Source organism: Hylobates moloch, unplaced genomic scaffold (genome assembly GCF_009828535.3).
Source record: "Hylobates moloch isolate HMO894 unplaced genomic scaffold, HMol_V3 SCAFFOLD_10, whole genome shotgun sequence".
NCBI lineage: Eukaryota > Metazoa > Chordata > Mammalia > Primates > Hylobatidae > Hylobates > Hylobates moloch.
The window spans coordinates 51,395,044-51,407,650 of record NW_026652285.1 but is presented as its reverse complement, the minus strand read 5'-3'; the positions used below and the strand labels follow the sequence as shown (position 1 = coordinate 51,407,650).

At 44.1% G+C, this 12,607-nt stretch overlaps 1 protein-coding gene across 2 annotated transcripts in view; it reads right to left on the bottom strand.

The window, feature by feature from the left end:
* Positions 1–1,853: 1,853 nt before the first annotated feature.
* The window catches only part of PSAT1 (phosphoserine aminotransferase 1), a 56,775-nt gene continuing 46,021 nt past the window's right edge, over positions 1,854–12,607 (bottom strand). For both annotated transcript variants that reach the window (XM_032164355.2, XM_032164354.2), the window contains exons 8-9: positions 3,743–3,880; positions 1,854–2,966 (exon numbers count right to left, since the gene is read on the bottom strand). In XM_032164355.2, the coding sequence (XP_032020246.1) occupies positions 2,861–2,966; positions 3,743–3,880 (244 nt within the window). In that variant the 3' untranslated portion in view covers positions 1,854–2,860. The remainder of the gene's footprint in view (positions 2,967–3,742; positions 3,881–12,607) is intronic.

The following is a 12,607-nucleotide window of genomic DNA, read 5'->3' as shown; positions in this document are numbered from 1 at the left end:
GATTTTTCATCCAGTCAGATGCAGTGGTTCTTGCCTGTAATCCCAGCACTTTGGGAGGCCAAGATAAAAGGATCGCTTGAAGCCAGGAATTCAAGACTAGTCTGGGTAACACAGCGAGACCCTGTCTCTACCAAAAATTTAAAAAGTTAGCCGGGCACAGTGACATACACCTGTAGTCCTAGCTACTGGGGAGGCTGAGGCAGGAGGATCACTTGAGCCTAGGAGGTTGAAGCTGCAGTGAGCTAGTATCACATCACTGTACTCCAGCCTGGGTGACAAAGTGAGACCCTGTCTCTAAAAAGAACAGACTTCACTGGGTGAATAGGCCTTACTGAGCATCTTGCAGGGCAAGGCAGGACACTAGGTGCTGGAGGTAGGGAACCATCGTTCTTTCCATGCTGCTCTATGGGGAAGGCACATATGCAGCCACCTTGGCACAGTAAAGAACAAAACAGAGATGTATAATGGGAGAAAAGGATCCCCCTGGTGAGAACAAAGGAAAAGAACATTGTCCCAATGGAAAGGACGCAAATGAGTTTAGGAAGAGATTGGCGGGTGTCATCTGGTTTTCCTGAGCGGGCACAGAAACTCCAGGCTTATGTCATAGTGTGGGCAAACACATGCCACTTTCCAAGAATCACAAACACAGGAGAGGTGCAAGAGGCCAGGTCCCATGCTACAAAGTACTGACTGCCAGGCTAGGAGTACTGGACTTTGTATGCATCAACAAAGAGCACAAGGGGAAGTCATAGTTCAACTGGCTGTGGTGGGAGGGGAATATGGGGGCAGAGAAGAGGCTGCTGAATAATCCACTGAGGGCTGACATAGCAGAGCTAACGTGGCAATGGAATGAAAATAAGCAGATATTTAAGAAGCACAGGTCTGATACAGATGACAGGGATGTGCAACCACATATGAAAGAGTGAGGAAGGAGGGGAGGCTGACTCTGAGCATGACTTTTACGTGTGAACACTTAGTTGGAATCCATGGACTGCCTGGCTTTTGCTACTTAAGACTTCATTGTGGTTATTATTCACATCCTGCATCGAGCCCTTGTTTTAAACTTTTAAACATCCTTAAGCGGGGAAGTTATTTCAACCCTCCTATTACAGATGACAGAACCAAGCCTTGGAGGCTGTGACCTGAACAGGGGAGCCAACTAACCAGTGCAGAGATGGGACAAGACACTGGTGGAATCCTCATTATGCAATCAAATAAACCAGGAAGATAGCTCAAAACAGTCCTAGTGGCATGTTTCTGGGGCAAATGGGACAGAGCTCATAGAACTTTACACCTTCAGAGCCAGGCACGGTGGCTCACACCTGTAATCCCAGCACTTCGGAAGGCTGAGGCGGGCAGATCACCTAAGGTCGGGAGTTTGAGACCAGCGTGACCAACATGGTGAAACCCTGTCTCTACTAAAAATACAAAAATTAGCCAGGCATGGTGGCCGGCACCTGTAGTCCCAGCTACACGGGAGGCTGAGGCAGGACAATTGCTTGAACCTGGGAGGGGAGGTTGCAGTGAGTTGAGATTGTGCCACTGCACTCCAGCCTGGGCGACAGAGCGAGACTCCATCTAAAAAAAAAAAAAAAAAAAACCAAGAACTTCACACCTTCAGCTGCAATGGAAGGTGGTTTGCTGATAATGCCCATTCCAAAAGCAAATGGAAAGCTCCCACACTGTGTTGAATTTTTTTAAATGGATGCGCAAGAATTAAGTCTTAGATCTTTGGTTGAACTAAATTACCCTTAGCAGGTGCTATTTCTAGACCTCAAGCTTTCCCATCATAAAGTTTTAAAAAGAACAATTTGTCTAAAAAGCAGGTAGAGAAATTCATCGACAAGGGCATAGACGTTGTAGGACTTTAATGTTCTTTACATATTCAACATACAATACTGACAATAGATAAACAATAGGGGAAAGACTCTTCAGCAAAGTATCACTCTCGTCGTCAAACATTACAAAGAAAACAGTCAAGAGAACAAAGGATAGGGTAATTTAACAGAAATGTTTAGTTCAATGGCGTAATTGAAAAACAACCAACCAATCACCTTTCTCTTCTACCTATGGAAAGAACGGTAAAAATGAATCAAGAAGTTCTAGATCTTTTTCATAAAACAGCTTAAAAAGAGGAAGGGGAAGACTGGGGAGGGGGTACAACTGTTGCTAATGGAATGCTATAATGCACAAGGTCAAGGATATAATAAATTCTAAAAGTGTCTACATATATCAGTGATAACTGTATTATTAGAAATATAAATGTACAGAAATATAAAGTATATGGTATTAAAAACAGACCTTGCTAATATAAACATATATAAAGTATGTCACTTCTCTTGCAATAACAGTATAAAGATCGATCTACAGTTTGCCCTTTGCCTGGCACTCTTAAACCACTCCTCCAATGGTCAATGTTGACCTTGAATCAACAGCCGCTGAACCCAGGAGACCCCACAGATGTCCAGATTCAGCACCTAGAGGGCCCCACCTACCCTCTATGCTGTGTGTTCCCATGACTCCAGAAATAATTAATTGCAACTTGCATTACTAAGTCCACAGGCAAGTTTGAAATCTAACTAGAAAAAGTAGCAGCAAAGGCAAAATAAGCGGGAATTTGTTAGAAAAGCAACAAGATTTCTTAAAATGCTTCCAGTTCAAGTCAGAATTAAGGTGACATTAGGTCCCACCAGCTTTACAGAGTTGTAGATGTTTTGCTGTTGTTCTTTCAAAAAAGAAGAATCTACAATAAACATGTTCATTTGAGAAAAATACTGTGTTAACTTTTTGTAGCCATCCCCAAGTTACTTTAAACTTTGTATGTTGTTCAAGAACAGAGTATATCCTGGTTAGGATGTGTTCATAGCTGATGCATCTCCAAAAATTTTTTCATGAAGGCAGCCAGCTTCTGAACGTCTTCAATTGTGACAGCATTATAGAGAGAGGCCCGGATGCCTCCCACAGACCTAGAATGACCAAAGATCCAGGCATTGAGAACAAAAACATCTAATTTAGCATCAAAACGACTTTTTCTAGCCACCGGCTCCTGAGAGTTGCAGCACCTGAGACCATCATTTCCGGTCTCCTACCTAAAAACTCCTGACACCTGGAACACAGCTTCACACGTCTCAGTCATCAGAAAATTCTCCCTTAAGCTGTGAAGGTTCACCATGTTCACATTTAGAGTCATTAGAACTATTCACTCTTGGCAAAGAAAGAAAACAAGATGGGGGGAAGAAAAGATAAGTTGGAAGAAAATAGCAATTCTGTTCACCATTCATGAGCCTGCCGTGACAGTGCCAGCAAGATGGAGACTGGGCATCTCCCTGCTGCTATTCTCATGTGAGGACATTTATTTTTCATAGAGCATGCAAGACTAGCTACTAATTTGATGTTCATTTGGACTAATAATGATGCTCTACCTCCAGAACAGAGTGGTGCTGGCCTCATCAGAGATGGAATGGCAACCTCTGTGCTATACGAGCAGTGTAAGAGATTTTCAAAGGTAATTTTGCCAAAACCCTCATGGAAGATGGAGCTCCATTATACTCTCAGCTGGGGAATTATGCAAAGAGTTCCATAAACAACAGGAAGAAGGCACATCCTTATAACAGCTGGTTGGCCCAACAAATTACATAACTGCTACTCCAAGCTAAGCAGGCTCCTATAAGATTTGTTTTATTCTGCATTTGAAAAACTAAGCTAATTCTTTGCCAAGCTCGTGCATTGCAGATGTACTCACCTATGCCCTTTCAAGGACAACATATTGAGTTCAAGAGCTTTATCAAGAAATCTTTTTTCTAAAGCATCATCTCCTTTGGCATTGCCAATGCGGAATGGAATATTCATCTTGCTTCTATTTTGGGGCTCCACTGGACATCTGAAAAACATGTTTATTATTCCAGCTACTTTTCTGAAATGTACGGGTTGTCATAAACAAATCGACAGATTTTTTTTCTTAACACTTCCTAGATGCAAGCAGAAGATTTTTTAAAAAACAAAAAATCTGCCCCAGCACATTTATTGTTTACTTAGGGAAAACAAACTCTTGCATATGGAACAGTGGGTTATCATCCCCTGGTATGACTTGTACTTAATTTCCATCAGCCTCAGTTTCCTCACCTAAATACTGGGAATAATAATATCTCCATTTCAGACTAGTTGTGATGGTTTAGTGGTACTACATACATATATATGCAAGGCTGCAGAGAAATAATAAGTTGGTCCTATAGTGGCTGTAAGGCAAAAACAATGAGCAGCAACTTCCAAAGGACTTACCATGGTGTATTGCCCCAAGCTGTGTGACCCTGAGCAAGTTACTTAACCTCTCTGCTATGCCTCACCTTCCTCATCTGAACAGTGGGAATAATAGAGGAACCTACCTCAACCACCTCAAGTTGTTGTAAGCATTAAATAAGTCAGTCTTTATAGAGAATTTTTGCGGCCCATTTAAAAATAAGAAAAGGTGGAATCTAGTTTTCCATCTTTTGAATCTGGGCTGGCCTTTTGACTGGCTTTGGCCAAGAGATTTACAACAGACTCTTTGCACTGTCCAAGCCGAGGCCTCAAAAGACTTTACAGCCTCTCTTCCCGCTCTCTTAAAATATCACTGTCATGGCCAAGCGCAGTGGCTCACATCTGTAATCCCAGCACTTTGGGAGGCCGAGGCAGGTGGATCACGAGGTCAGGAGTTTGAGATCAGCCTGACCAACATCGTGAAACCCCGTCTTGATTAAAAAAAAAATACAAAAATTAGCTGGGCATGGTGGCACACGCCTGTAATTCCAGCTACTCAGGAGGCTGAGGCAGGAGAATTGCTTGAACTCGGGAGGTGGAGATTGCAGTGAGCCAAGATTGCACCACAGCACTCTAGCCTGGGCAACAGAGCAAGACTCTGTCTCGAAAAAATAAATAAATAAATAAATAAATATTGCTGTCACTTAAGCATGTCTGAGCTAGAGTGCTGGAGATAAGTGTCCCAGCCAACAGCCAGCACCAACTGCCAGATATGTGAAACCACTGTAGACCATCTGGCTCCAAATGAATAACCAGATGATGACTTCAGTAGAATGAGGCATCCCAAGACCAGCAGAAGAACCCGCTAGCTGAGCTCAGCCTAACCTGCTGACCCAAAAAACTACGAGCAAGCGAATGGTGGTTGTTTTCAGTCACTTAAGTTTTAAGGTGCTCTATGACGCAGAAATAAATAACTGACACAATTTAAAACTATGTCTGCAACATATTAAATGCTATATAAGTACCTGTTAATACATCTGTCTTTTTAAAAATTTTTATTTTAAATTTTTCTGGGTACATAGTAGGTATATGTATTTATGGGAATAAATTCATCTTTTTATTCCCAGCACTTTGCATAAGGTACATCGACTCTCAAAAATGATTATGAGTGAATTTTTGTCTAGTAAAGTTTCATGCTTGACTTCAGTTTCTGCTTTGGAAAATAAGCAGCCAAAATTATTTTTCACTGGCAACCAAAGGAGACAAATGGAAGAATAGCTGACATTACTCTGCAATTTTTTTAAAAAAAGGTACAATGTGTAATAACCCTCTCTTTCCCTTTGCTCAAGTATATCCTCTTTTATTCTTAAACTTCGACGGGTAGAATTCATTAAAATTACAGCAAATAAAGGCAGTGTGAGAGGCCCCGTGAGGGCACATCCGTAATTCTTGTTAAAGTTAATGAGAGTCTAGTACACAGCTTCAAGCAAAAGAGAGGCCAAAGGGGGAAACAAATATGGGGAAAAGACTTCGAGCCTGAATTCCAGGCCCCACTATTTGAAGTGGTAGGTTTCATGGCTGACATTGAAATTAAACATTCAGCAGCTACCCTCTTTTGATATTCCACTGCCTCAGGCTCCCAATGTGAGGCCCCAATTAGAGAGGTGGAGCAACAAAAAGCACATTTAAGAGAAAAAAATTGAAAGCAGGAAGAATTAAGCATCTGTATTTACAGTTCCTCTCCCTCCAATTTACCCATCCTATCGTGAAAGTAGAAGATATCACAAAGCAATAATGTCATAAAAGTGAGAAATTAAAGACTAAGATGTCATGCAACAAATATTTATGCACTACCCATGGGAGAGCATCTCCAGTATGGGGCTGCGGGAAGGGAAATTAACTGCTCCCAATCTACAGAGAGATGGCTCCAAAGGGAATCACAATTACACGTAAAAAGTGCTGTAACAGCCAAGGGCTGCAAAGGCAGACAAGCCAGATAAGGAATCCTGCAGAGGCAAGGTTGACAGGTTTCAGGGGAGGGGACGAGGCGTGGTTACAACAGATGAGAAGGAAGGGCATCTGGCAGACAGCTGCATCTGCAAAGGCACAAAGGCTTCCGGCAAGTCCGCTGACAACTGGAGCACTGGCTTCCTGGCTGGGGTGGCTGGAAGACCTACACGGCCGGGGCTGTGGAGTGCCCTCCTGGGAACTGGACTGGATCCTTGAGCAATGAGGAGTAATCCAGTTTGTACAACAAAATGTGGTCTGTGTTTTAGAAAAATAATTATAGCACACAGAGGAGAGACTGGGGGGTGAAGAAACTGGGAACCCACAGACCTGCTGGAAAGCTCTCATGAAGAACTTTGTAGGGTTCCAGTATCTAATATGGCCACAGTAGTCTTGATGACCAGAATCATTTTTTTTCATCTTTAGGAAGCTACATGGGAACAACCAGATCACACAGCCCTGAAGCTACTGTGCATGTGAATGAACCTGTCTTCTGCTTCATTCCCGAATGCTGCACATCTATTTTGGATTGTATATTGCGTTTGTATATTTACACTTTGATTCATAGTAACGTCTCATGCTATGGGTTTGCATTGAATGCAAACTGTAAATTAAAAAACGGAAATGGCTGGAAACAAAAAAAAAACTTTCTAGGTCAAAAGAGCTAGGGCCTGTACCAAGGTGCCGGCACTGAGGAGCTTCAAGCATGGGCGGCAAACTCTAAGCCAGCAGGTCCCCGCACCACTCACATAAATGAGTAGGACGGGCCGGTGTGGAAGGTGCAAACAAGCTCTCTCACATTTTAAATGTGGAGGACTAGTCTGAAAAAGAGGCTCTCCCTTTTTTTTTTTTCCTGAAACATATGGCTGTCCCTGTCAAAGTTTCTTTTTCCCATTTTCACAGGCACATGGATTACGGAATAAGAAACCAGACCTCTAAGTATCTTCCAAGAGCCCAATATTGGCTCAAATTGTGTTTTTAAAAAACATGGGTGACCCCCGTCAAGCACCACTGTGGGCTGGATCTAGCCCCTGCTCCCCAGTGAGCAATCAATCCCTGGAGTTAACACCAAATTTCAGAGGTGACCAGGTCTGTTGTTTGAATGGGTTGAGGGGTGAGGTAGGAGAAGGGGCCAAGGCAGACTGAGAGGCTATGTGGGCTATGGATGGGCATGGAACCAACTGGTAATGCCAGGGCTGCAAAGACCTAAGGAGAAAGTCCAAGTGGGAACCAGGGAAAGAGCCGCGCTTCCCAACGTCTTGGTGGAGCACGGAGAAGATGTCAACAGGCATTCTGGGAAAGCAGTTCCATGGCCAGAGAAACTTAGGAAAGCTGCATTCACAGAGCTAGGCAGGCCTCCTCACTCCTGACTTCCTGAAGCCTCTCAACAGCTCACCGACCACGTAAATGAGGAACCCCAGGAGGTCAGACAGGAACGCAGTGTTTTCCCATGACTGAAAAACACTTCCTATTGTGGGGATGAGAGTTCCAGACAGTCCCCTCGGAGACACGCTGCTCAGGGACACACAGGACTTCCCAAGGTACTGGAGGAGGGGAACATGGCGGAGGTACACCTTCAGCCAGGGACACCCATCCCACAAAGGTGGTAAGGCTCAGAAGGGAACACAAGAAAGTCACAGGAGATGAGCAGGCGGTGAAGAAACTTCACTCCACAGTCAGGCCCCTCTGAAAGGATGTGTCAGATACACAGGGAACGCGAAAGAAGTGTGAAGAGAAGCCTACCAAATGCAACCCACGTAGGCCTCTCCTTACTGCCTGGTTTTGTCAACAAAAAATTACTTTTAAATTTGTACATGATTATGAAAATCTAGAATAAAAATATGAAGATCTGCCACCCCTCTTCCCACAAGAGATGGCTACCCTAATGGTCTGCTGTGCATTCCTCAAGATTGTTTTAGATATACACATGTACGTCTGTGTGTATATGCGTGTATACATGTATACGTGTCTATATATATATATATATGTATGTATATATAACAGTTGTAGGTTTTTTGTTTTTGTTTTTGTTTGAGACAGGGTCTCACTCTGTCACCCAGGCTGGAGTGCAGTGGTCCAATCTCAGCTTACTGCAGCCTTGACCTCCTGGGATCAAGCGATCCCCCTGCCTCAGCTTCCCAAGTAGCTGGCACTACAGGCGTGCACACCACACCCAGCTAATTTATTATTATTATTATTTGTAGAGACGAGGTCTCACTATGTTGCCCAGGCTGGTCTCGAACTCCTTGGGGTCAAACAATTCTCTCACCTTGGCCTCTCAAAGTGCTAGGATTACAAGCATCAGCCACTGTGCCTGGCCTTGTTGTAGTTTTTAAAGACTAATAGATTTGTCTTTTTCTACACTTGCTCTTGCTCCTTTTGGTCTGATGACATAACACAGTCATCTTCCCATGTCTGCTAAGAGACCCGCTTCATCCTTCTCAATGCAGTTATTCCATATTACCCACAGATCCCAATTTTTTTCATCAGACCCCTACTGATGGGCACATCTCCATATTTTCACCACTATATCCTACATTGGACTTGTTGGTCCCTAATTTTGGGCACATCACTGTACCCAGGCAGAGTGCTGGGGAAGGGTAAATGTGTAGACATAAAAATCCTGGTCAAAGCACATGTAAGTTTTGAATTATAATGAGTGCTGCAATCTTTGCTCCAAATTTGTCCAGATTTATACTCTCACCAAAAGTGCATTCCCTTGCTGGCACCAGATGTTATCAATCCTTTTAATGTCTGCATTTCCTAAGGAACTAATGAAGGTGGCATCTTTCCATTTGTCTGTGAGGCAGCTTGCATTTCTTCTGAGTTGTTTCCTCATACTGTTAGCAACCACTACACCCCGACTTTTATGTCCTTATCCTTTTTCATTCATCTGTGGGTTCTTGCCTATATTAAGGATAGTAACATTTATGTTTTATATACTACAAAATCTTTCTCATTCTGTCATTTTTAATTCTGTTTATGATGTCTTAAGCCATATACAATTTTAAAATTTTCATGTAATTAAATATGTCATTCTTTTACTTTATGGCTTGAGTTGTATGGCCTCTTTAAGGCCTTCTGCACTCTTAGACATAGACAGCAGCAGAGGTTCTGGAATGAGCCTTCCACCCCCATGTTCGTAGCCTGGCTGGTCCCACTTCCCAGCTGCATCCTTGTCCTGTCTGTGTTTCTGCTGCATAGGCTCAATGTCTACTTCACAGGGTTGTGATGACAACAAAATGCATTCACATGTGTAAGGTGCCTAGGACTCTGCCTGCTTCATTTTATTTTAGCGTCTTCACTAGACCCATCACGTGCCTCCTTCTCTTTCCTAAGGCCTGGTACCCACAAAAGGTGATAAAGGTGACCTCAGATCCAGACATGGAATCTGTCACTTGGACATCCTTATATAATAAAATTAATATCTATTATATACCTATATAATTAATTACATTACATAAGCTTATATTATATAAGCACTGTGTGTCAGGAATATCATAATTGCTTTACATAACAATAGCCACAAATAATGATATTAAGAGCTAACATGCAAGGAATGCTTCCTATGTGCCAACCACTGTTTCTAGCACTTTATACAAATTAACCAGCACAAGAGTCCTCAATCCTTAATGTAAAAATGCTCTCAATCCTTATATTATATACTCTTGATTCAGAAGCATTTCCTTTAAATTCTCTTGACAATTTTAAGAAGTATGTATCATTGTACAGATGAGAAAACTGTGGCTTAGAGCAGTTAGGTCATTTGCACGAGGTCACATGCACCACAGTGGCAAAATGGGGCTTCTAAGCCCAAGGTGCTAAACTGCCCACTTGGGCTCAACATGGGGTCAGTCAGCACAGTGTGGGTGACTGGGCTATGGAATCAACTCAGAGGCTTTGATGGTTGTCTTATCTAGTCCCAGAATTCCCTGCCAAGGTCACTGGCAGGGCTGGTGAAACCCCCAGCAAACAACCTGGAACTATGTTAAGTAAAGGGGCTGGCTTACGAGTCAGGGGGCATGGAAGTGGGGAGGAGGTGTATCTTCTCAGAGACAAAAATGAGGAGCAAAGGTGGTGGTAAATTGCAAATTCTAATTCTAGGTATTCCTCTTTAAAAGTGCCCACCTCCCGTGGGGCCATGTTGCTCAACTATTTCCATAGTTCCAAAGAAAAGAAGAATTTCCTGAAAATCTAAGTGAGTTCAGGCACAGCCTGGGAGTCTCCAGCTATAAACAGAAGAGACAGAGTATAGCCTCCTCTCTACTCCAGTAACAAGGTCCCACAGGACACCAAGCGCCTGGGATGACACTTTCCAGGCAGGCAACCGAGGGGGTGGTGGGAGTTCCTAGAAAGAGGTTTATTCTTAAAAGGACTGGAAGTCCTGGGTCAAGGCAGTTCATAAATGAGTGAAGAGCTCTGGGGGTGAAGGGTGACCAGATTCCCCAGGAGATGACCCACCTGCCACATTAGTTTGGCAGGCTGCCTTCTAGGAGAGGCCCAGGTTTAGTGCTTGGAGTTAAAGGACCTAGGGGCAGCAGGGGGGATTCAGAGAGTCCCAGAATTCCTTCTATGCCTTCTTATTTTGTTCCTGATGCCCTTAATTTTTTTCCCAGTGGTATCACCATTCTTTCTGTCCTCTAACATCATGTCTACACACCTCCTGAGAAATATATAGAGCTAAAAGCTAAAAGAAAAATTGGTCTCCCGTCCACTATACCCACCAAGTGCTTTTACTCACATTGTTTCTCAGCACTTTTTAGGGAGCCAGGGAAGATGATTTATTCTTCTCAGTCTTCCAGGAGCCTAGGACAAGGCTAGTCTACGGAGCAGGTCCTCAGGAGCCATTTTATGGATGGATGGACAGTTGGACGGATGGATGGATGGATAGGTGGATGGGTGGGTGGGTGGATGGGTGGGTAGGTGGGAGAATGGATGAGTGGATGGATAGATGGATGGATGGATGGATGGATGGACAAGTGGGTAGATAGATGGGTAGATAGGTGGAAGGGTGAATGGACAGATGAGTGGGTGGGTGGGTGGATGAATGAGTGGATGGATGGATGGATGGATAGATAGATGGGTAGATAGGTGGAAGGGTGAATGAATAGATGGGTGGGTGATGGATGGATAGATGGACGGGCAGGTGGGTAGGTAGATGGATAGATAGGTGGGTGTGTGGATGGGTGGGTGGGTGAATGGATGGATGGGTGGGCAGATGGATGGATGGATGGATAGATGGATGGATGGATGATTGATGGATGAGTGGATGGGTAGATGAATGGATGGATGGATGAATGGGTGGACAGATGGATGTATGGATGAGTGGATGGGTGAATGAATTGGCGGGTGGATAGATGGGTGGATGGGTGAATGGGTAGATGGGTGAATAGGTGGGTGGAAGGACGGGTGGGTAACGGATGGATAGATAGATGAGTGAGTGGGTAGATGGATGGATAGGTAGGCAGGTGGTAGAGGAATAGATGGATGGGTGGGTCAGTGGTGGATGGATGAGTGGATGAATGTATAGGTGAATGGGTAGACAGATGGATGAATGAATGAATGAATGAGTGAATCAGTGGATGGATAGATGGGTAGGTGGGTGGATGGGTGGGTGAATAGATGAATGAATGAATAAATAGGTGGACTAAACACACCCTCACACACTTCCACAGACCTTCTTCCCAATCCCAGCATAAACCATCCCCTTCAAGCAGCCCATGCTCTGCTCCCCAAACACACTGTACACTCTTCCCTCAGTGCCTTTGCGGGGATGATTCTAACCTTTCTAAAAGTACTTCTGCCCTCTTCTCTGCCTAATTCCAGTCGTGACCAGGGCTCATAATAAGCTCATGCAAAAGCCCTCTCTTCACCTCCGACCAAAGAGTTTCCCCCTTTTCCAGGCTCATGCCACATTCTTTAGCCCTTGGCTATGAAATCTTTGGATACCTACTGCTAATCGTGCACGTTAAATGGCTTCAGTGAGCACAGGCAGGGTATCCTGGCCTCCCAACTCACACATCAAGGTCTAGTGTGGGAGCTTCCCTGGCACCGACCCCCAGCCTGCACTTGCTTCTCTGTTGCACAGAACCAGAGAACAGGCAGTAATGCAGAGTGTGTACCCCTTCCCTGAGATGGTGCCTGGGAAAGGAGCCCAAAGGCCAAGGCATCCTGCCAAGCCTAACTCCCCCTGGGCTTGCAGCTGGAGGAGGGCCACTGCATGTCAAGAGCTCACAGAAGCAGGTAATAAGCATTGCAAGAACAAAGGTGGCAGCAGCATGCCATCTAAAAAGTACACCACTGCCTGCCCGTGGGTGGTTATGGAGATGTGTTAGTTAAGTCTTGGCTAAAAAGTACAATTCTA